General features: G+C 49.0%; 1 protein-coding gene across 1 annotated transcript; it reads right to left on the reverse strand.

The window, feature by feature from the left end:
- Positions 1-5,244: 5,244 nt before the first annotated feature.
- On the reverse strand, positions 5,245-22,856 carry TNFSF12 (TNF superfamily member 12). The gene is made up of 7 exons (XM_080979990.1): positions 22,622-22,856; positions 16,336-16,374; positions 14,157-14,241; positions 10,711-10,773; positions 10,420-10,455; positions 8,589-8,713; positions 5,245-6,791 (listed from the first exon to the last, which is right to left on the reverse strand). The coding sequence occupies exons 1-7, from the start codon at positions 22,799-22,801 to the stop codon at positions 6,540-6,542; spliced, it is 780 nt and encodes a 259-aa protein (XP_080836116.1). The 5' UTR covers positions 22,802-22,856; the 3' UTR covers positions 5,245-6,539.
- Between the last annotated feature and the right edge of the window lie 208 nt (positions 22,857-23,064).

Consider the following 23,064-nt stretch of genomic DNA (forward strand, 5'->3'; position numbering starts at 1 on the left):
CTAGTGATGGTAATTGCTGACAGTTGTCTTTCACATATAATATAAATAAAGAAAGAAAATCTTTAATGAAAAAAGAAAAAATATATAATATAAATTTGTTCCAGTCCTTTTGGAATGCTTGGTCTTGCTGGTTGCGAATTCTTCCCGTCAGTTTCGCCAGTTCGCCAGTACCTCTCTACCCATTATCCCCAGTAAAAAAGCTTCTTCTTCTTTTTAACAAAAGTGTTTTCTTTAGCTCATTATATTATATATATTTCCCAGAAAGCTTTTACCTCTTTATGTGTCCACCACAAAAGTATCTTCCTTTTCCTTACATTTCCAACAGTCATTTTTTGTTCTGTACATTTTGGCCAATTTAACTGGTGTTAAATACCACCTGTACGCCATTTTCATAACATTCTCCTTAAGTGTATGGCATGCCAAGACAGGGCCTTCTCAGTGGTGGCCCCTAAGCTTCGAAACTCCCTCCCCTCAGAGGTGCGCCTAGCACCATCGCTGCTCAGGATTTGGCAAAGGCTGAAGGCGCCCCTCTTTCCATCTTGGCCTTTGACCCCTGAGATCCTCAGCCTTTGAGGATCTCAGGGGGCCTGGCGTGTTTTGGTCCATGGGGTCACGAAGAGTCGGACACGACTAAATGACTAAAGAACAACAAACAACAAGAGGGCTGAGCTGGCTGTAGAGTGTTACAAGAATTATAAGGTCTCAAATATAGAATAAATATTCACAAATGCGCACATATCTAAATATATGAACCATGTGTCTGAAATGGTACGGGGGAACAATCCTGAAGCCATTTGGACTCTCCCAATGACCTCAGACATTTCTCTGCAGTAAGAGAGGCAAATGGGGAAAGCCTTCCCGTTGTCTTTTCGCTTTCAAATACTGTCTTAAGGGCGTATTTGTGTGTGAATAGGGTGAGCCTGTGACCTGGACTCAGGAACTAAAGTATTAACCACCACAAAAGAATGGCCAGGCTGCCCTGGTAATGCAGTCAGTGACCATTATCAGGTCTCCTGGCAGACAAGATTTCTGCTGTAGACCGCCTCCTTCTGTGATGTAGGTATGATGTCTTGGGCTACAGGGTGGGCAATTTCTAGAGTCTATATAAAGGCTTGTGCACCATTGTTCTGGGTTCTCCTCCCGAGTGAGGACCCTGTTGCAACAGTTCCTTGAATAAAGATCAGGCTTACGAGCCACTTTGCTTCTCAATATACTCTGGTTGGCGTCTGTTATTTTCTCCTACTGATAGGTACGTAACCCACTTAAGGACTCTATATGGGCTCCGGAATACCCCACAAGGGAAAGGGGCAGTTTTTTCTTTTAACAAGAGTAAATAACGCACTCAGGTTTATCCGGAAGAGTTCCTTTCCCCCCACTTGTGGAACAAAGATAGGGTATTCCACCCCTTCGCCATCCTCCAAACTGCCATCACCATCAGGGCAGTTTAACAACAAAGCAAAGAGGCGTCATCTGGCAGGACAGAGTCTCAAAAGAAGAGTCACAAAGAAAGGTGTTGTAATAAACATACCGGTAAATCTGCCCTTATTCCCTTATGGGGGACACAAGAGCCCTTATAGAGTCCTTTGCAGGTTCTCCAGCGGTCAGAGAAAAGAATAGAGGCCAACCAGAGAATATTGAGAAGCAAAGCAACTCGTAAGCCTGATCTTTATTGATCTGTTGCAACAGGGTGCCCCCTTCACACGCAGGAGAAGGAGGAGGACCTCAAACAAAGGTGTGCCCGCCCTTATATAGACATTTTAAATTGCCCACCCTGGAGTCCAAGACCACCCCCTGAAACATCATACATACATCACAGAAAGGGTGGTCTACAACAGAAATCTGAGTGCATTGTTTACCTCCTGTCTGGCAGGTTACCTGTTAATGCTCACTTGATTAGATACCCTGGGGAGCCTGGCCAATCTTTTGTAATGACAAATAGTTCCTGAGCCAGGTCACAGGCTCACCCTATTCATAGGCAGACATACCCTTAAGACGGGATTTGTGAAGGAAAAGACAATGGGGAGGCTTTTCAATTTTCCCTGACCTTGCAGAGAAAACATTTGGTCAGTTTGGGAGTCAAAATGGTTTCCGGGCTGTTTTCCTGTGCTGCTTCAGACATGTGGTTTATATATAACCTTAATTTTTTTATTTCAGTGTGTTCTCCCGAGCCCATGTTCTCAGCATGTTCCTACAGAATGGAAGACAGCAAGATCCCCACCAAGGCGCTCTATGGAGAGCTGGCTTCAGACGCCAGGCCTGTTGGCAGATCAACTCCGCATTCCAAAGAGGCAAATGGGGAGACTTCCGGGTTAGCGCCTCCGGCAATGGCGGATTTCCTCTGACTAGGAGGAATCCGCTTCGTGAGAACTAGGGTCTGGACCGCCGCGGCGAGGCGGAGACCCACCAAAAACCACAGGCGGGAGAAGCCTGTGGACGTGGGATTTGGCTGGCACCTTTTGCGCTTCCCCTACTGGTGGGGAAACCCGATTTCGGGGATCCGGAGCGACATGGGGTGAATGGCGCGGTGCTTCGAATCGACTGCTTCCTTCACGGAGTGAAGCCGCATTGCTGTTGCCGGAGAGCGCTGACTTTTTCCTGTGGACAATTGGATTTTAAACAACTGCCCTTGAGTAGAACGGAAAATTGGATTAAGAAACTTTTTAATTTGGCATCCGCTTTTGTAAATAGATTGAAGCAAAGACATTGCAAGCTAGAGCCTGGAAAGTCGTTTGTAAAGGACTAAATTTCCATCAGCTAAAATTACTAACCCCCCCTTGGAAGCAGGAGAAGAGGGGGGAATCTTTTTAGACTGTTTAAACCTGCAGGAGAGAGAGTAAAGAAAGATAAATTTCCACCGTCTTGATCCTGGGAGCGGGGTGTCAGAGACAGACACTTTGGGGAAGTTCATTGACTGTGGATAAAACGTTTTTGACAGATGGTTAAAAAAGAGAAACATATTGATTCCAATGTTCCCTTTTGCACTTAAAAGGAACAAAATATCTGGAAAACAAAAGGAACTTTGTTGCTAGATCTGCTTTTAAAAAGACGGATACAAATAGAAATTGTCTCCTCTAGAGGGAGCCTGTGAAACTGTTGCTGGAGTCGATCTGGGGAATTTTACAGCTGTAGAGATAAAAGATCGTGGGAACTAGACACCGACCTTGAACAAGAATGTGCCCAGAAGAAGCTTTAGTGCTTGCTCTTTGCAAGACAAGTGCTTTACTGGAACAGCTACATGAGAAGATGGATTTGATGACTGTTGCAGTTGGAAATTTTGGACAAACAGTGAATAATTATATAGAAACCACTCCGGAATTAATCCAGGAATATGCTTCGACAGAGCAAGTGGTGAAGAAGATAAAGGAGGAGGTAGTTGCTGAACCTCAAGTACCAGAAATGGAGAGAGCTGCGGCCTTGCAGGAACATAAGTTGCTGTTTTTGATGACTGAATCTGGAGAAAGTCAGATTTGGAGAGATGGAGTACTGTTTGGTCTGGAGATGGGAAGTTGGATAGATCCCCCTATGCAGGGATGTTTTGACTTTTCGGATCTGGCTTTGGGCCAGGGGGAGTTTGGAGTTGTGGGGGCCCTTAACCTTGGAGGGACTTTGAAACATGCCTTCAAATATCTTTTGGATCTCAGTGTTGACTATGGAGAATGGGCTGACTTGTTGAGAAGGGATAAAGATACTGCCAAGTTGGAGTCCCCCCGAGAGAAAGGAAGGAAATTAAGAATAAGATCAGCAGAAGATAAAGTAAAGTACAGGTATAAACATGAAGAAGACCTGCAGAAGGGACATGGAAAAGACTTAAGAGCCTCGGATAGAAGGTCACCAGGTTGATGGACTAGATGGATGGGACAGAAAGGACTGACAAAACCCGAGACCAGGAAGAAGAGACGACGGATGAAGATTGGAAGAAAGTTTTAAAAATTCATCTAGAAAATCATTGTAAAATTAATGAGTATTAGAAAAATGTTGGAATAAAACTATTTGGCTTTAGTAGAAATGTTAAAAAGAATTATGTATAAATATGTTTTGTTAAAAAGAATTAAGTATAAATAAGATTTAAGTTTTAAGCTTTAGGATTTTTTATGGTAAGATAAGGTTAAAATAGATTAAGGCAATTCAATGACAGAATATTGTGAAAGATGGAAAGGATTTGCTGAGATAATTAAAAACTAGAATACAAAAAAGGGAGGTGTGAGAAAGTCAATGAAACAAGTTAATGAAAGATAAAGATTTGGGAATATTGGATTTGCTTTTAATTTTTTTGTTTACAGTGGTGCCTCGCAAGACGAAAAGAATTCGTTCCGCGAGTCTTTTCGTCTTGCGATGTTTTTCGTCTTGCGAAGCACGGTCCGTCGCAACTGCGCCTCTTCAAGCGGCTTTTAAAAAAAAGCGCAAGACGTTTTCGTCTTGTGAAGCAAGCCCATAGGGAAATTCGTCTAGCGAAGCAACGCAAAAACGGAAAACCCTTTCGTCTAGCGAGTTTTTCGTCTTGCGAGGCATTCGTCTTGCGGGGCACCACTGTATTTTTGTTTTTTGATTCTGATGTATTGTGTGTTTTTTTATTTTTTGACTTTTGTTTTTATTGACTTATATTGTTTAATATTTCTTTTTGTCTATCTTTTTTTCTTTTCTTGTTTTTTTTCTTTCTTTTTCTGTAATTTTAAATTCTCAATAAATATCATTAAAAAAAAAAAAGATGCAAATGGGACAACCAAGGCCGGAAACATCAGCCCCGTTGTGTGGGAATCCCTTGGGGACGACTGGAGACAACCGACCATGAATCCTCCCTGTTGCCCCCTGAAACGTGGGGCTCTGTAATGAGGCGGCGACATGGAATTGCGGCATTTGGAAGGGCCCCAGAGAGCCAGCTAGTCCAACCCCCTGCAATGCCCTCTGCCCATGCTCCATAGCACTCGGAAGCTCCAAATCGTGTGGGTCTGAGGCATTTGGAACAAGCTCATCCTATTTGAGTGGTGTCCAAACTTTTTTCAAAGAGGGCCAGATTTGATGAAGTGAAGGGCCCGCGAGGGCCGACCAAAGGGCCAACCAAAGTTGTTGGCCTTTTTTTTAGGATTGGAGTTGTTGAACTTTTTTTAGGGTTTTACCCCAGGAAATAAACAGCCACAGGGGCTGGATTAGGCCCTCAAAACGGACTTTGGCCTGGGGGGGTGAGGTCTGAGAACTAAGCTATGTGTGTTTGTGTACCCCACTTTGCGACTGAAAAGGAAATAAACATGTTCATGTTATTTTTTTTTTAAGGCTTTTCTTCTGTTATTAACAGGTCATTAAAACCCCAGCCCCTCCCACTGCCCCAGGTATGAACAGGTAATGTAACAGCAGCATCTCTTTCCATTCAGCAGGATCAGGCCCTCCTCCCCCGCCCTCCAAGTCCGGCACTGGCTAGCAGAGATTATACTGTATATCTATCTATCTGCAGGGACAGAGACGTCAGCCTATGTGTTGTCCTTTGAAAAATCCCCTTTTGCTCTCCGCGGCCAATGGGAAGCTTCTTTGAATCCCATTGGCCCTCGACTGGCTGGAATGGGCGGGATCCACCAAAGCAGGCCGCTTCCTGTTCCTGTGTGTGTCTATGTCGCCTCCTGCTGGCCGCTACCCGAACTGCAGTCTCTATGTACAAGATGTGCCTCTAAACTTTGCGTTATATACTGCGCATGGCATGAAGCAGTATATATGTCAGAAGGGCTGAAGCTGGCAGGGTCCTCAGCAGCGTCTATTTCTCTCCATGCTAGCAGGACGGCTTTTGAAACAATCGTAGAATTGCAGAGTTTTTTGGGGGCGTCATCTAGCCCAACCCACGGCAAATGTCCAGCAGCTTCCAAGAAACAAAATCGGAAAACAAAACAGAAAACAAAGCAGAATAACGTCGGAAACACGAGGCATCGTAAACTTAGGAAGGCACAGATCCCGGCAAAGGCAGAAGTGTAGCAGCGAAAAATACAATTCCCAGAAGGAAAGGCAGCAATCGTCTAGGGAGCCCATGCAAATGACCCAGTTCCTCTTTCCTTTCTCACTTTTTGGTTTGTGGCTTCTGTTTTCATCGAGTTGGAAGGGACCCCAAAGGTCATCCAGACCAACCCCGGCAATGTGACGCAGGAATCACAAATCGCAACGGCTGAGGCCCACCTGTTCGCAACAACGGGATGCCAAGCCTGGGACGGGTGGCAAGGCGGCTTCTGGCCGCAGGGGGGTGATCAGCTTTCCCCCGCCGCAAAAATGGACCAAGGCGTCTTTAAAAGGAAGTTCCAGATCGGGAGCAGAGGGGGAACGAATCGTCGGCGCTGCTCCGATCTGGGAGCCGGGAAGGCCGAAAGACTGAACGCAGGGAGTCCTACAACCGTAGAAGTGAAAGGGACCCTGAGGGTCATCCAGTCCAACCCCGTACAACGCAGGAATCGAGTCCGTAGCGGCTCCTGCCCCCTTCCTCTCTGAACCCCCACATCCAGCTCCCCGAAGGGCGAGGGCGCACCATCCAGCTCCTCCCTCTCGACGGATCCCCAGCGCCCTTCATCTCAGTGGACTTGGAAGAGACCGAAGTAGGTGAGGTAACGGTCAGCCTTGAGGCGGACGTTGGCAATGGTGCGGACCCGGATGGACTCGTCGGGCCGGAGCAGGACCAGGCCGGAGACCTGGCAGACGCGAAGTTCGGGGTCCTGGGGCCCAGAGCTGGTGGGGGGGAACTGCTCCAGGCAGCGCAGGGCCAGCTCACCGTCTAACATGATGTCCAGCTTCATGTAGATGGTCTTCCCTTCGTTGAAATGGACCTGGCAAGGGGTGACACGGAGAATAAGCTCAGAATCGCAGAAATGTCTGGGAACCCCAAAGGCCATCCAGCCCAACCCCCCTGCAATGCAGGAATCTCAGCTAAAGAATCCCTCGCAGGCAGCCGCCTGAACTCTTGCCAGAGTGGTGCATGCTCTGGTTATCTCCTCCTTGGAGATAAAATTGAGGTGGAATCCTGACAAGACAGAAGTACTGTTCTTGGGGGACAGGAGGCGGGTGTGGGGGACTCCCTGGTCCTGAATGGGGTAACTGTGTCCCTGAAGGACCAGGTGCGCAGCCTGGGAGTCATTCTGGACTCACCGCTGTCCATGGAGGAGCAGGTCAGTTCTGTGTCCAGGGCAGCTGTTTACCAGCTCCATCTGGTACGCAGGATGAGACCCCACCTGCCCGCAGACTGTCTGGCCAGAGTGGCGCATGCTCTGGTTATCTCCCGCTTGGACTACTGCAGTGTGCTCTACGTGGGGCTACCTTTGAAGGTGACCCGGAAACTACAACTAATCCAGAATGCGGCAGCCAGACTGGGGACTGGGAGCAGCCGCCGAGACCACATAACACCGGTCTTGAAAGACCTACATTGGCTCCCAGTACGTTTCTGAGCACAATTCAAAGTGTTGGTGCTGACCTTGAAAGCCCTAAACGGCCTCAAAGACCCAGTATACCTGAAGGAGCGTCTCCACCCCCATCGTTCTGCCCGGACACTGAGGTCCAGCTCCGAGGGCCTTCTGGCGGTTCCCTCCCTGCGAGAAGCCAAGTTACAGGGAACCAGGCAGAGGGCCTTCTCGGTGGTGGCACCCGCCCTGTGGAACACCGTCCCAGCAGATGTGAAGAAAATAAGCAGCTATCTTGTCTTTAAAAGACATCTGAAGGCAGCCCTGTTTAGGGAAGTTTTTTAAATTTAATGCTGTATTGTTTTTAACACTCAATTGGGAGCCGCCCAGAGTGGCTGGGGAAACTCGGCCAAATAGGCAGGATATAAATAATAAATTGTTGTAGTTGTTGTTGTTGTTTTTTCCCAAACCTCTGAGTTCAGCTGACCCCTCGATCGGCTTAACCTACACCTTTCACCGGCCCAACCCAAATCCTCGCGAACTCGCAACAAGAAAGAAGTCAAGAAATGTCAGTACAGTGGTACCTCGAGTTAAGTACTTAATTCATTCCGGAGGTCCGTTCTTAACCTGAAACTGTTCTTAACCTGAAGCACCACTTTAGCTAATGGGGCGTCCTGCTGCCGCTGCACGATTTCTGTTCTCACCCTGAAGCAAAGTTCTTAACCCGAGGTACTATTTCTGGGTTAGCGGAGTCTGTAACCTGAAGCGTCTGTAACCCGAGGTACCACTGTATTTACAATTCACATTAATCACCCGTCGCCGTTAGCTAGCAATTATAAAATGTGTATTTAAAAAAGAAGGTCAAAAGAATGACGACGCTGTATTTTTTTTTTTAATCTCACCTAAAGAGATGGGATACGGAGGGTCCCTGTTGGCCAGACAGGGGCACTCTGTACATGCTCGTGCCCTTTATTGCTGAGACCTGTAAACCCCCTTTTGACCTCTAGACCTTTATTTGCCCCTACGCAGCCCACCAACTCCGGGGAGATCAATACTGACAACTTTGGGAAATGTTCTTTCTCCTTCTTCCCCCTGCCCCCCAAGAACCAAAGTTCACCATTTCCCAGGATGCCTTGCTCTTTTTACCCACAAGTCTCCGCTTCCTCCCCCCTGAGAACACCAAAACCACCTGGACCCTCCCTGGCCCCAGATTACCTTTCACGCCCTCACCTGGCAGTACAGGTAATATAGGCCCCTCTTGGCCACTCTGAATTCGCCCCGGCTGCTGTCGTAACGGAGGGGGCTGGTCGTGTTGAGTTTAGCTTCCACCCACCCGCGGATGGTCCCGTCAGCATCTATGGGGCAGGGTGGGGGGAGAAGGAAACGGTTGAGGAGTTTGTGGCTGGCAAAGCATCTCTCCAAATTGCCCCCCTTTGCCTCGCTACCCCGGTTAGATTACCCAGCGGGGTCCTTTGTTATGTGAATGGTGCCACACACACACACACACACACGTGTATATGTATGTATGTAACAACTGCATATAGGGACATGGGTGGCGCTGTGGGTTAAACCACAGAGCCTAGGACTTGCCGATCAGAAGGTCGGTAGTTCGAATCCCCGCGACGGGGTGAGCTCCTGTTGCTCGGTCCCTGCTCCTGCCAACCTAGCAGCTCAAAGGCACGTCAAAGTGCAAATAGATCAAGAGGTACCACTCCGGCGGGAAGGTAAACGGCATTTCCGTGCGCTGCTCTGGTTCACCAGAAGCGGCTTAGTCCTGCTGGCCACATGACCCGGAAGCTGTACGCCGGCTCCCTCGGCCAGTAAAGCGAGATGAGCGCCGCAACCCCAGAGTCGTCTGCGACTGGACCTAACGGTCAGGGGTCCCTTTACCTTTTTTAACAACTGCATATATAAAAAATAAGAACGGATCCACATGGATCCTCAGGATTTTTGCATTGGGTCACCCCAAATTCACCATCAGATCACATGTCTGTGTCCACAGAATGAACCGCAAAAAACATACATCTACTGTTTCGTTCAGAATATATATTTTTTCTTGTTTTCCTCCTCTAAAAACTAGGTGCGTCTTATGGAGCGAAAAATACGGTAAAACATTTGTGGATATTTAAAAAACTACACACACACACACATTCACAGCCGTACATTTAAAGTGCCTTGATACCCCTCTGAACGGCCGTGGCTTCCCCCACAGAACCCTGGGAGTTGTAGTTTGCCAAAGGCGCTGTGATACAATTATCAGAGAGGTTTAGCAGTTAATCCCTCTTCCCAGGGAATTATAGCTCTGTGTGGAGAACAGGATCTCCTATCAACTCTCAGCACCCTTAACAAACTACAGCTCCCAGAAACCTTTGGGGGAAGCCATGACTGTTTAAAGTGGCCTGGACGCTGCTTAGGGCCCTTGTATTTAAGGGACCGCCTCTCCTGGTCTGCCCCAAAGAGGACCTTAAGGTCCATGTATAATCATAGTTTAGAGGGCCCTAAGGAAGCCAGACTATCCTCCACCAGGGCCAGGGCCTTCTCAGTGGTGGCTCCGACCTGGTGGAATGCTCTGTCCCAGGAGACCAGAGCATGCAGGATTTAACCTCCTTCCGCCAGGCCTGTAAGACAGAGCTATTCCACCTGGCCTTTAATTTGAATCCAGCCTGATCTTTTATTTCCCTTCTCTTCCCTCCCCTTCCCCTTTTATGAAGATCACCTGCTCTGAGACCCCACAACTAATTCTCCCCTTGTCTCCTTGCTGGCCCAAGTAGGACCAATTCAGCCAGCTAGCCCTGGGGATTATTTAACTGATTTTTGAATTTTATTGTTATTCATGTTTTTATAGTGTATTTTATGCTGCTTTTATAATTAAGTGTTTTAAAGTGTTTTAAATTTGTTGTTAGCCGCCCTGAGCCCAGTTTTTGAACCAGGAAGGGCAGGGTATGAATAAAAATATATTATTATTATCATTATTATTATTAGGGTGCGGACAGGGTCTCAGAAGCCTTCCCCTCTTCTCCCCACCCAGCCATTAAAGAAGCCCCAGCCCAAGAAGTGTTACCTGCCTGGATCCCAGCTCGTCCTTCAGTGGGCTGCACTGAAATAATAAAAATAAAAGACGGGGGTCAGGCAGGACTCCTGGGTCCTCTAGGGGATCGCGAGCGGGTTCCTGAGGGCACGAGAAGCACCGTTTGGCGAGAAAGAAGACCCCCCCCAAAACCAAAGCAGTCCCTCCCAAATAAAAGCAGGGGGGGCTGTGGGAAGGGTCCCTGCTTTCTTCCCCCGATGGGTGAGCTGAGTGGGGCCAGATCTGGGCGCAAGGCGCAAGGGAGCGTGCCACATTTTCTCTCACCTTCGTAGTGCGCAGCTGAGACAGTGCTGGGTCTCCGAAGCCGGGAGCGCTTCCCTTTGGCTGCTGTGAAATGGGGAGAAATAATAATAATAATAATAATAATAATAATAATAATAATAATAATAAATTATTTATACCCTGCCCCACTGGTTTCCCCAGCCACTCTGGGCGGCTTCCAACAAAACACTAAAATACAATAACCTATTAAACATTAAAAGCTTCCCTAAACAGGGCTGCCTTCAGGTGTCTTCTAAAGGTTTGGTAGTTATTCTTCTCTTTGACATCTGATGGGAGGGCGTTCCACAGGCCGGGAGCCACCACCAAGAAGGCCCTCTGCCTGGTTTCCTGTAACTTGGCTTCTCACAGCGAGGGAACCATCAGAAGGCCCTCGGAGCTGGACCTCAGTGTCCGGGCAGAACGATGGGGGTGGAGACGCTCCTTCAGGTCTACTGGGCCTTTGAGGTCGTTTAGGGCTTTCAAGGTCAGCACCAACACTTTGAATTGTGCTCGGAAACATATTGGGAGCCAATGGAGGTCTTTCTGGACCAGTGTTATGTGGTCTTGGCGGCCGCTTCCAGTCACCAGTTTAGCTGCCGCATTCTGGATTATAGAGCGCATTGCAGCTGTCCAAGCGGGAGATAACCAGAGCATGCACCACTCTGGCGAGAGAGTTTGCGGGCAGGGAAGGTCTCATCCTGCGTACCAGATGGAGCTGGCAGACAGTTGCCCTGGACACAGAACTGACCTGCTGTGAGTCCAAAATGACTCCCAGGCTGCGCACCTGGTCCTTCAGGGGCACAGCTGCCCCATTCAGGACCAGGGAGTCCTCCACACTGCCCTCCTCCTGTCCCCCCAAAACAGTACTTCTGTCTTGTCAGAATCTCAATCTCTTAGCCGCCATCCATCCTCCAACCACCTCCAGACACTCACACAGGACCTTCACCGCCTTCACTGGTTCTGATTTAAAAGAGAGGTAGAGCTCGGTAGGGGACGTGGGTGGCGCTGTGGGTTAAACCACAGAACCTAGGACTTGCCAATCAGAAGGTTGGCGGTTTGAATCCCCGCAACGGGGTGAGCTCCCGTTGCTCGGTCCCTTCTCCTGCCAACCTAGCAGTTCAAAAGCACGTCAAAGTGCAAGTTGATAAATAGGCACCGCTCTGGCGGGAAGGCAAACGGCGTTTCCGTGCACTGCTCTGGTTCGCCAGAAGCGGCTTAGTCCTGCTGGCCACATGACCCAGAAGCTGTACGCTGGCTCCCTCGGCCAGTAAAGCGAGATGAGTGCCGCAACCCCAGAGTCGGCCACGACTGGACCTAATGGTCAGGGGTCCCTTTACCTTTACCTTAGAGCTGGATTGAGCCTTGCTAGGTCAATAAGGCACAGCTGTGAATGCACGATTCCAGCCAGCGCCTAGTTATAGGATGGCGGAGAGAGTTGCGGATTCCGGGAGCTGTAGTTTACTGGGAGTTGTTAGGAGACCCCTCCTGTTCCCCTCAGAGAGCTACGAATCCCAGGGTTCCCAGTGAAGAGGGACTGGTTTTTACGCCACTCTGGAAACTGTAGTTTCAGCAGGGGAACAGGGGTCGCCTTATGACTCTCAGCAAACCTTAAAAAACTACATCTCCATGTATGCCACAACTGCAGCAAGGATTTTGTTAGCTAAGAATTGGAAAACACAAGAAGTTCCAACAGTGGAAGAATGGCGGATGAAGATGATGGACTTTTCGGAGCTACTCGACCTGACTGGAAGAGTCCGCGACCAGAAGGAGGAGGAGGACCAGGAGGAATGGATGAAATTTAAAGACTATTTAGTTAAATATGTTAAGATAATTTAATTGGAGAAGCTTGCAATTATCCGATAGGCTTAGGATTTAAATATGTAATGTTAGGAATTAATATGTTTAAATTAGAAAGAAAGAAAGATGTTAATTTTAATTTTATGAGAAAGTTAATTTATGAGAAAAGTTAATTTTATGAGAAAATTGGTTTTGGAAAACTGTTAAAATGATATACACTGAAATTCAACTAGGGGGAAGCAAGGAAGTCACTTAACAATGTTACTAAGATTGGTTTAATTACGGTTGAGATTTATGTTTGTTTGTCTGTTTGTTTAAAATTTTTGGAAAATCAATAAAAAATTTTTGAAACAAACAAACTACATCTCCCAGGATTCTTTGGGGGGAGGTGGGGGAGTCCTGGCTGTTTAAAGTGGCGTGGTGCTGTTTCAGAAGTCCAGTGTGAATGCGGCCTAGGTCAGCCTTCGCCGTCCCGTCTCCCCTTGACTTCACCCCCCGAGGTGAACTCCATTGTTTTTCAAAACAGGTGGGTTTGAGACCCGTCGCCGACCCTCGCCTGGTTTCACTGGCCTGCTGAAGCCGTTCCTGGGATGTGAAGACTTTGCACCAGAACACCCTCCAGCCCCAGATGCCCAGCCACGTCGGACTACAACTCCCATCGTCACTGCACGGCGGTGCTAGCTGGGGGCGGCTGGGAGTTGCAGTGCGAAACATCCCCAAATCAACACAGACTGGGGAATCTTCACACTGGACTTCAAGCATCTGGCATTGTGTGTCTCCCCATTCTTCCTCCAGACTCTGGGTCCTTGGTTTCCAAGTGAGATGCAAAAGCTGCTCTCATCAGAAAAGAGATTTGGGGAGCCATGTCATCAGCTGGTGTTGGTCCACTGTGCTCCGTTAAGTCCAGGGTCAACACAGCCGTCTACCAGGAGATTTTGGAGCACTTCATGCTTCCTTCCGCAGACGAACTTTATGGGGATGCTGATTTCATTTTCCAGCAGGACTTTGGCACCTGCCCACACTGCCCAAAGTACCAAAACCTGGTTCAATGCCCATGGGATTACTGTGCTTGAATGGCCAGCAAACTCGCCTGACCTGAACCCCATAGAGAATCTATGGGGCATTGCCAAGAGAAAGATGAGAGACATGAGACCGAGCAATGCAGAAGAGCTGAAGGCTGCTATGGAAGCATCCTGGTCTTCCATAACACCTCAGCAGTGCCACAGGCCGATAGCATCCATGCCACGCCGCATTGAGGCAGTAATTGATGCAAAAGGGGCCCAGACCAAGAACTGAGTATATGTGCATGCTTCTACTTCTCAGAGGTCCAATATCGCTCTATTTGCAGCCCTTGTTTTGCTGATTTCATTTAATATTCTAATTTTCTGAGATTGTTAATTTGGGGATTTCATCAGCTGTGTGCCATGATCATCACAATTATAACAAATAAAGGCTTGACATATCTCGCTTTGCATGTCACGAGTCTATCTCATATATTAGTTTCGCCTTTTAAGTTGAATTACTGAAATAAACGAACTTTTCCACAATATTCTAATTTTTCGAGTTTCACCTGTACAACTCCCACATTCCCTGACCTATCAGGTGCCTCGCCTGCTCCCCTCCCCGTCCACTCCATTGAGGGAGACACTCACCCTGCCTCCTTTGCCGCAGTGCCCCCTGCTGGGCAAAATGGTGCAGGAACTTGCCTTGGCTGCTCCAGCCGGTAGACAGCACCACCTAGAGGGAGAGAGGAACAATGCAAGACACAGAGGGCAGGCAAAATTGCAGGTACCTTGGTTCTCAAAAGCTTTGGTTCTCAAACTCCAAAAACCCAGAATTAAGTGTTCCGGTTTTCAAATGTTTTTTGGAAGCGGAACGTCCGATGCGGCTGCTGGCTATAATTTCCGGGGCGCCTGCACCAATCAGAAGCCGCGCCTTGGTTTTCAAACAGTTCGAAAGTCAAACGGACTTTCAGAACGGATTAAGTTTGGCACTTTTGGTTTTGCTATTTATTTTGCGTTTTTGAGGTTTTTTCCGGTTAATTAGTTTTTTGTGACTGTGTGGAACCCAGTTCAGCTACTGATTGACTGGTTGTGTGACTGTGGAAATGGATAAAAGCCCCCCATCAAACAATGACCATCATCAGTGCAGGTAAGGGGAACAAAATTATTTAAATATTTATCACCTACAATACTGTCTTATTTATTTTATAGTACAGTACATTGATTATTGCTTTCATTTTATGGATTGATGGCCTCATTAGATAGTAAAATTCATGTTAAATTGCTGTCTTAGGGGTTGTTTTTAAAAGTCTGGAGCGGATTAATCCGTTTTGCGTTACTTTCTATGGGAAAGCGTGCCTTGGTTTTGGAACGCTTTGGTTTTGGAACGGATGAAGTTTGAGAACCAAGGTACCACTGCATCTGGGTTCTCTGTAAAAAGCAAATCCCTAAAGGATGGCAGTGCCAGGCTCACCTGAGGCATCAGCCTGCTGTCCCATTACCAGGTAATATTTGGATCAAACATTTTCTTTTCCAAAATCAGCACCCCCACCCCAGCGCAATCCATCCACCCACCTGCTATTGTAGAGTTGGGAGAGGGGCAGGGAAAGAGGCGTCCAAAATGACCGAGGGGTTGGAGCAGCTGTCCCACAAATAAAGGTTACAGAGTTTGGGCATTTTCAGCTTGCGGAAAAGGCAAGGAAAAGGAGACACAACAGGAGCTTATAAAACGTAGAAACGGGATAGAGGAATACTTTCCCCCCTCTCCCGTTACGCGAGAATTCGTGAACACCCAGCAACACTGAACGTTGAACGATTCAGGCGTAGCTGAACTATGGAACTCCCTGCCACTTGAGGCAGCAAAAAGAGGTTTAAATAAATTCACGGCGGAGGAAAGAGCTACTAAATTGATTTTTTATTTTATTGTTACTTACGCTTTATACTGTATTTTATGCTGGTTTTTTTGTAACATCAGTTAAGTGTTTTAAATTTGTTGTTAGCCGCCCTGAGCCTGGTTTCCTTAACCGAGAAGGGCGGAGTATAAATAATTTATTATTATTATTATTATTATTATTGTTATTACTAGCCAGGATGGCTGTTCTCTGCCTCCAAGGTCAGAGACATTAAGTACCGTATTTTTCGCTCTATAACACGCACCCGACCATAACACGCACGTAGTTTTTAGAGGAGGAAAATCCGTAGGCATGCCACCCATAGGCATTTCCTCCATAACACGCACAGACATTTCCCCTTACTTTCTAGGAGGAAAAAAGTGAGTGTTATGGTGCAAAAAATACGGTATTTATGTTTGACGTTCTCTTGTGTTTTTATTGGAAGCCGCCCAAATGGATGGCAGCATTATTATAATTACTATTATTATTATTTCTCTGAATACCAATTTCTGGGAATTGCAAGAGGGGAGAGGGCTCTTCGGCTCGGATCCTGCTGGTGGGTTTCCCGGGTGGCCGCTGTGAGAACAGGGTGCTGGACTAAGTGGGACCATGGTCTGATCCAGCCAGGCTCTGTTCCCTTGTACCAGGGACCCCCAGATATTCTTGGACTTCAGTTCCCATCATCCCCAGCTGGCCCATGGTGGAGGGTGATAGGAGCTGGAGTCTTTTCCAGAAAACACCCAGAGAGGGCTACTGGTTCCTCCCCATTGCCTTAGACAATCTGTTTTCCTTGCAGAAACCGCTGCAGAGGAGAAGGGGTTTTCTGGAATCCCTGCTCCAGAGCTGTTCCAAAACACGCGATGAAATGGAAAAACATACACCCCTCGTGCAGGCAGCAGTTCAACCGGGTCAGACCCCTGGGAGAGAGAGCCACATACCGGGTCCAGCTCTTCGGCGTCATCCTCAGACAGCAGCTCCTGAGGACCAAAGGGAAAGAAAAGTGAAATAAAAAATTTAAGGTCATATATACAGAGTCCTTTGTAGGTTCTCCATCGATCAGAGAAAATAACAGAGGCCAACCAGAGAATATTGAGAAGCAAAGCAGCTTGTAAGCCTGATCTTTATTGATCTGTTGCAACAGGGTGCCACCTTCACACGCAGGAAAGAAGGAGGACCCAGAACCAATGTGTGTCCGCCCTTATATAGACATTTTAAATTGCCCGCCCTGGAGTCCAAGACCACCCCTCCATACATCATACATACATCACAGAAGGGGTGTAACCCAAGACCACCCCCCACAAACATCATACCTGCATCACAGAAAAGGTGGTCTACAACAGAAATTTGAGTGTCATTGTTTTTCCTATCTGCCAGGTTATCTGATAATGCCCCATCTGATTGCCTTTCCTGGTAGTCTGCCCATTCCTTTGAGATGGTGATTACCCAATTCCTGAGACAATGGGAAGGTTCCCTCACCCCCTCCCTCCTTGCAGAGAAAACATTTGGTCAGTTGGGGAGTCAAAATGGTTTCAGGGCGGTCTTCCTGTGCTGATCCAGACATGTGGTCCCCATATCTATGCACATGCTTTTTTGGTACATTTCTGAACATTAAATTTTTTTTAATTTCAATATATAAACCTGCAGATTTAACTCAGGGATGTTAAGAAGATAGCGATGCAAAGTTCCAGGCTGATTTAGTGCTCCGTACCTGTGGGAGACGACGGTTTTGGGAAGGGTTCAAAAATGCAGCCCTGAGATGTAATTTTTTTTTGGAGAGCAGGGAGTTCAGCCTGGAGATGGTTGCCCCGGAAACCCAGAAAACACATCTCTCCCAACATCCCGGCTGCTAACGCCTTTCTTAAAAGTTGCATTTCTGATCCTCCTCTCTGCTGTCAAGGGGAACATCAGGAAGGGGGGAAATAGCAGGGTGGGGAGTACATTTGGGAGAGAGGAGGTGTGAGAACGGCCAGTCACCGTTTCAGGAACATAGGAAACCATCTGATATTGAGCTCAGCGCTGTCGAGTCTGCAGAACAGACACGCTCAAATTTAAAGAAATGGGAGTGCCTGATCACTTCACTTGTCTCCTGAGAAATCTCTATGTGGGACAAGAAGCTGCAGTTAGAACTAGAAATGGAACAACTGACTGGTTCAAAATTGGGAAAGGAGTACGGCAGGGCTGTATATTGTCTCCCTGCTTATTTAACTTATATGCAGAATTCATCATGCGAAAGGCTGGGCTGGATGAATCCCAAGCCGGAATTAAGATTGCCGGAAGAAATATCAACAACCTCAGATGTGCAGATGACGCAACTTTGATGGCAGAAAGTGAGGAGGAATTCAAGAACCTCTTAATGAGGGTGACAAAGGAGAGCGCAAAATATGGTCTGAAGCTCAACATCAAAAAAACGAAGATCATGGCCTCTGGGCCCATCACCTCCCGGTAAATAGAAGGGGAAGAAACGGAGGCAGTGAGAGATTTTACTTTCTACGGCTCCATGATCACTGCAGATGGTGACAGCAGCCACGAAATTAAAAGACGCCTGCTCCTTGGGAGAAAAGCGATGACAAACCTAGACTGCATCTTAAAAAGCAGACATCACTTTGCCGACAAAAGTCCGTATAGTTAAAGCTATGGTTTTCCTAGTAGTGATGTATGGAAGTGAGAGCTGGACCATAAAGAAGGCTGATCGCCGAAGAATGGATGCTTTTGAATTCTGGTGCTGGAAGAGACTCTTGAGAGTCCCCTGGACTGCAAGAAGATCAGACCTCTCCATTCTGAAGGAAATCAGCCCTGAGTGCTCCCTGGAAGGACAGATCCTGAAGCTGAGGCTCCAAGACTTTGGCCACCTCTTGAGAAGAGAAGACTCCCTGGAAAAGACCCTGATGGTGGGAAAGATGGAGGGCACAAGGAGAAGGGGACGACAGAGGACGACATGATTGGACGGTGTTCTTGAAGCTACCAGCATGAGTTTGACCAAACTGCGGGAGGCAGTGGAAGACAGGAGTGCCTGGCGTGCTCTGGTCCAGGGGGCCACGAAGAGGCGGACACGACTAAAGGACTCAACAACAAGAACAACTCAGGAAGGCCTGTTAATTTTACCCTGAGTAGGGCTAGCTTTGGCGGCACTCCAAATTTCTGAAGCGGGGTTGTGCACAGCCCACACCTGTCGCCACTCAGCACTCAGAGCATGCTCAGAGGTACCCTTGCAAGTGCCAATGCCACGATTTGCCCGAGGGAATCTCAGGACAAAAAGCAGCAGCATCCTTCATCAGTCAATTAAAACATTTCTGCTCCAGTATGGCTAGAAAAAAAAACACAGAAAAGACAAGCACTGTGCGAAATGTATGTTTTCTTATCGCATCCACGCAAACCTGTCTCTTACTGTAATTTTCAGAATGTAGATTCATCTTCATCCCATTAGAAAAAAGAAAAGTTTCCAAAGAACCAGTCAACTGCATTAACTGAGGAGGTCATTCTTGCAAAGTACTCCCAGATGAAGCTTCGTAGGATGTGACCTTTGACCTGGAGAAGAATGTCCGTCCGTCCGTCCTCATCTCATGGGCGGAGGATGAGCAAGACGCAATTGTTCTATTTTAAAGTAAAACAACTCTGCGCATGCTCAGAAGCTCTCTCTCATTTGCCATCAAGCATACAAAAGAGAAAACATTTTATCATCATCAGGACAGTTAAACTATTGGGATTCCAAGAGGCAGGGATGGCCACCAACTTAGAATCGGGAGAATCGGAGAGTTGGAAAGGGACCCCGAGGGTCATCTAGTCTGAAATATAAAAATTAAGGTCTTATATATATATATATATATAATAAATGTACCAAGCAAACACGTACATAAATATATAAACCACATGTCTGAAGCAGCGCAGGAAAACAGCCCTGGAACCATTTTGACTTCCAAACTGACCAAATGATTTCTCTGCAAGGTCAGGGAAAATTGAAAAGCCTCCCCATTGTCTTTTCCTTCACAAATCCTGTCTTAAGGGTATGTCTGTGTATGAATAGGGTAAGCCTGTGACCTGGCTCAGGAACTAAGTATTTATCATTACAAAACACTGGTCAGGATCCCCAGGGTATCCAATCAAGTAAGCATTAACAGGTAATTTGCCAGACAGGAGGTAAACAATGCACTCAGATTTCTGTTGTAGACCCCTTTCTGTGATGTAGGTATGATGTGACTGGGGGTGGTCTTGGACACCAAGGCGGGCAATTTAAAATGTCTATATAAGGGCGGGCACACCTTGGTTTGGGGTCTCCCTCCTTCTCCTGCGTGTGAAGGGGGCACCCTGTTGCAACAGTTCAATAAAGATCAGGCTTACAAGCTGCTTTGCTCCTCAATATTCTCTGGTCGGCCTCTGTTCTTTTCTCCGACCGATGGAGAACCTGCAAAGGACTCTATAAGGGCTCTTGTGTCCCCCATAAGGGAATAAGGGCAGATTTTCATTTATTACAAGTCCAGGAATCTCAACAAAAGCATCCATAACAGATGGCCCCCAGCCTCTGCTTAAAAACCGCCAAGGAAGGAGAGAACCCACCACATTGCAAGGGAATCCATCCCTCCATCAAATGGCTCTTGCTGTCAGAAAATTCTTCCCAATGTTTCGTTGAAATCTCTTTTCTTGCAATTTGGATAGATTTAAAAAGAGGATCGGGCAAATTCATGGAGGAGGGGAAGGCTATGGGGTGGGTTGCGGGGCTTCTGGGCCCCACCGTGGAAGGCAGCAATCGTTTTGCATACTAGTTGCTGGAAACCACAGGAGGGAAGAGAGTTCGAATCCTGCTTGCGGGTTTCCCACAACGCGCATCTGGTTGGCCGCTGTGAGAACAGGGTGCTGGACCAGATGGGTCTGATCCTGCAGCCAGGCTATTTGCATGTGCAGACAGGTGGGAGGGCTACAAAGAAGTCCTGGGGCTTCAGCACGGCCTCTGCGTTTTCGAGGACTCTGCTGGGCCTCGTTCGCGTCTAACAGATGGGAGCACTCAGCGATGGCTTTTTGTTTTTATTTGCAAAGGCCTGGGAAGGGAGCGATTGGGTGGTTGCTACGGAGAGGCAGCCAGGACAGGCCGGCCTCCAGCCTCAGGGGGGCCAGCCCAGCTGTTGGGCGTGTGGGTCCAGTGGGTGGGGTGGGAAAAAGGTGCACCAGAGGCTTCACCTCTGAACCACACGTCACACCCCACTCGTTTGGGGGTTTCGGCTCCAAACAAAAGGGACCATTTCCACAAAACCGCTGCTCCAACCCAGCCTGACTGTTTTATTACTAGTACATGGCAGAACCATCTGGAGGGCACAAGGTCGTCAAAGGATCCAGGCTGCCTAAAGAGATTTACTCGGTTTTCAGAGCATGCAGTTCTGGCAAGATCCAGGTTCGAATCTCGGGCCAACGACTGAGTCACTTGGGTGGGCTTGGCCAAGCTGTGAAGGCTCTCTGCTTTCCCCACCTGAAAGGCGGGCTGGGGCCGGGGAGATCTCTCTCGGGTGACCTCTCCCCACCCGAATCTGACCCCATCCTCGCGCCCGGCAGCTGGGGCGGCCTCAGGATTTCTCTGCAGCAACCCCCTGGCAGTGTTAAAACAGAGCCATTTGCACAGGGAAACACGAATGGGAGGCGTCAAGATTAGCATCTGGAACGCTGGTCTCTCCCAGGCCCTAGTCCAGTACTCTAACCACTACCCCACCCTGCCTCTCTAAGTAAACGCATCTGTTGTTTCAAACATGGTATGTTAAATGGGGTCCCCTGCTTTTGCCCGGTTTCTCTCCCCAACGCACCAGCATGCTGAAGAGAGGCTGCACCGGATGAATTCCCGCCTGCTGTGCAGCGGTTTCTGAAAGGTGCGGGAACGTGACCCACTTAGAGCTATTTAAAGGACTTGGAGGAAGTGTTATGCCCACTGTGCAGACCATAATAACTACTGGGCTGCTTCCCACAGCCCAGGGCTCAGCAGGGGTTGGCAGGCATGTGGCGGTCTGTGGTCGGGCGTTGCAAGCCCGCAAGGCGGCAAACAGTGTGCTTTGCCTCAGGGGTCTAGGAATGTTTCCCAGCAATGCAGAGCTGTGCACTGTTTACTGGCTGGGTACAGACCAGCCTGCTCTGCCAACCGGGCGCCCTCCAGAGGGGAGTCGTAGCCCCAACCCATCTGGAGGGCACCTGCTTGGCAGAGGCTGGTCTAGATCTTATGCCCATTGTTCTGCTCTGACCCTGGAGGTGCGGGCAGCCTCCTGACCATTTCCAGAGGAATCAGTTAGTGCCGGGCCTCCCAAAATGGGCAGCATCACCCGGGCAGGCGGCAGTGGGATTGCCAAGGGGCAAAGGGGCAGGCGTGGGGCACCGAAGTTGTAAATGACTTCCACAAGCTGGAATCGCTGGGTCAAATTAATCACCGCAGTTCAAGAGTTTTAATTGGGTTGCAATTAATCGTTGCTGTTTGGAATCTGAGAATTGCAGAGTTGGGGGGGGGCAATGGTCCCCCAAAAAGTTTGGTACCCACTGAGTTAATTTCTTCCTCTCCCACGACAGGATTGGAAATAGCAGAGCAAAGCTAAGAAGGTTGTGCCTTATCGCTCGCTGTCAAACGCTTATCTTGGGCATATTTGAGGTTTGCCTTTGAGCTCTTGCCTGGGCTGGCCTCTTGGCCTCACTTGTTTACAATCTCCCTCCTCCCTTCCATTTATTTATATATAGGACTGTAGAGTTGGAAGGGACTTCCAAAGATCATCCAGCTCAACCCTCTGCAATGCCTGTTCAGAATCACTCTTTGTGCGTGTGATTAAGTTCCTGCAACCATAAATCTGCTCACCTCCAAAGTGTCACACGTGTGTGTGTGTTGTTGGCAGATATGCATCTTGCAAGGCAGGCGCCCCTCCCCTCTGCCTTGGGTCTCCTGCTTTTACAGCAGGTGGCCGGATTATCGCCGACTTAAAGTGCGCACAGCGGAGCGCATTCCTCAGCCCTCCCGGACGCACGCCCTGCGCTGCTTTCGCCCAGCCCTGGGTGCGCCTTAGGGGTGCTGCTGGCTGCACCTATGGGTGCCTTCCCTCCCGCTACTCCCCGCCCGTCCGCCTCGCCGCCCTCGGTGCGAATCTCTCTGCAACTCTGCGATCTGGGGGGCCCCGAGTTGGGTCCCCCCTCCTCCTCCCCAAGGACCTTTCCGTGCGCCTCGCTGGCATTACGCGCGGCTGGAACCTTGCGCGCTGGCCGTGCGCCCCTCACCTGTGGCACCGCGGCGGCGGCGGGCGGCGCTTCTTGCTGGGCGGCGCGGGCGCTGGATCGGGGCCAGGCGGCCAGCAGGAGGCTGAGCGAGGCCAGCAGCAACGCCGAGCCGGAGGCCAGCGCCAGCGCCAGCAGCACCAGGCGGGCGGGCGGCTCCCGGGCCCGGCGGCGCCTCCCCATGGCCGGGGCAGGAGAGGGCGGACCAGGCCGGCGGCGGCGGCGGCGGCGACGGCGACGGCGAACGGCGATTGCAAGCGCGGAAGCGACCGGGCGCGGAGAGGCGGCGCCGGAGGACGAGCAGGAGGCGGCGGCGGCGGCTGCAGCAACAGCGAGGCCGTCGAGGGGAGGCCGCGCTCGGCCGCCTGCCAGCAGCAGCCCCGGCGGCGAGAGGCCGAGGCGGAGCAGCAGCACCAAAACAGCAGCATCCGGACAGGAAACGCCCG

The sequence above is a fragment of the Podarcis pityusensis genome (genome assembly GCF_964106645.2).
Source record: "Podarcis pityusensis genome assembly, chromosome: 13".
NCBI lineage: Eukaryota > Metazoa > Chordata > Lepidosauria > Squamata > Lacertidae > Podarcis > Podarcis pityusensis.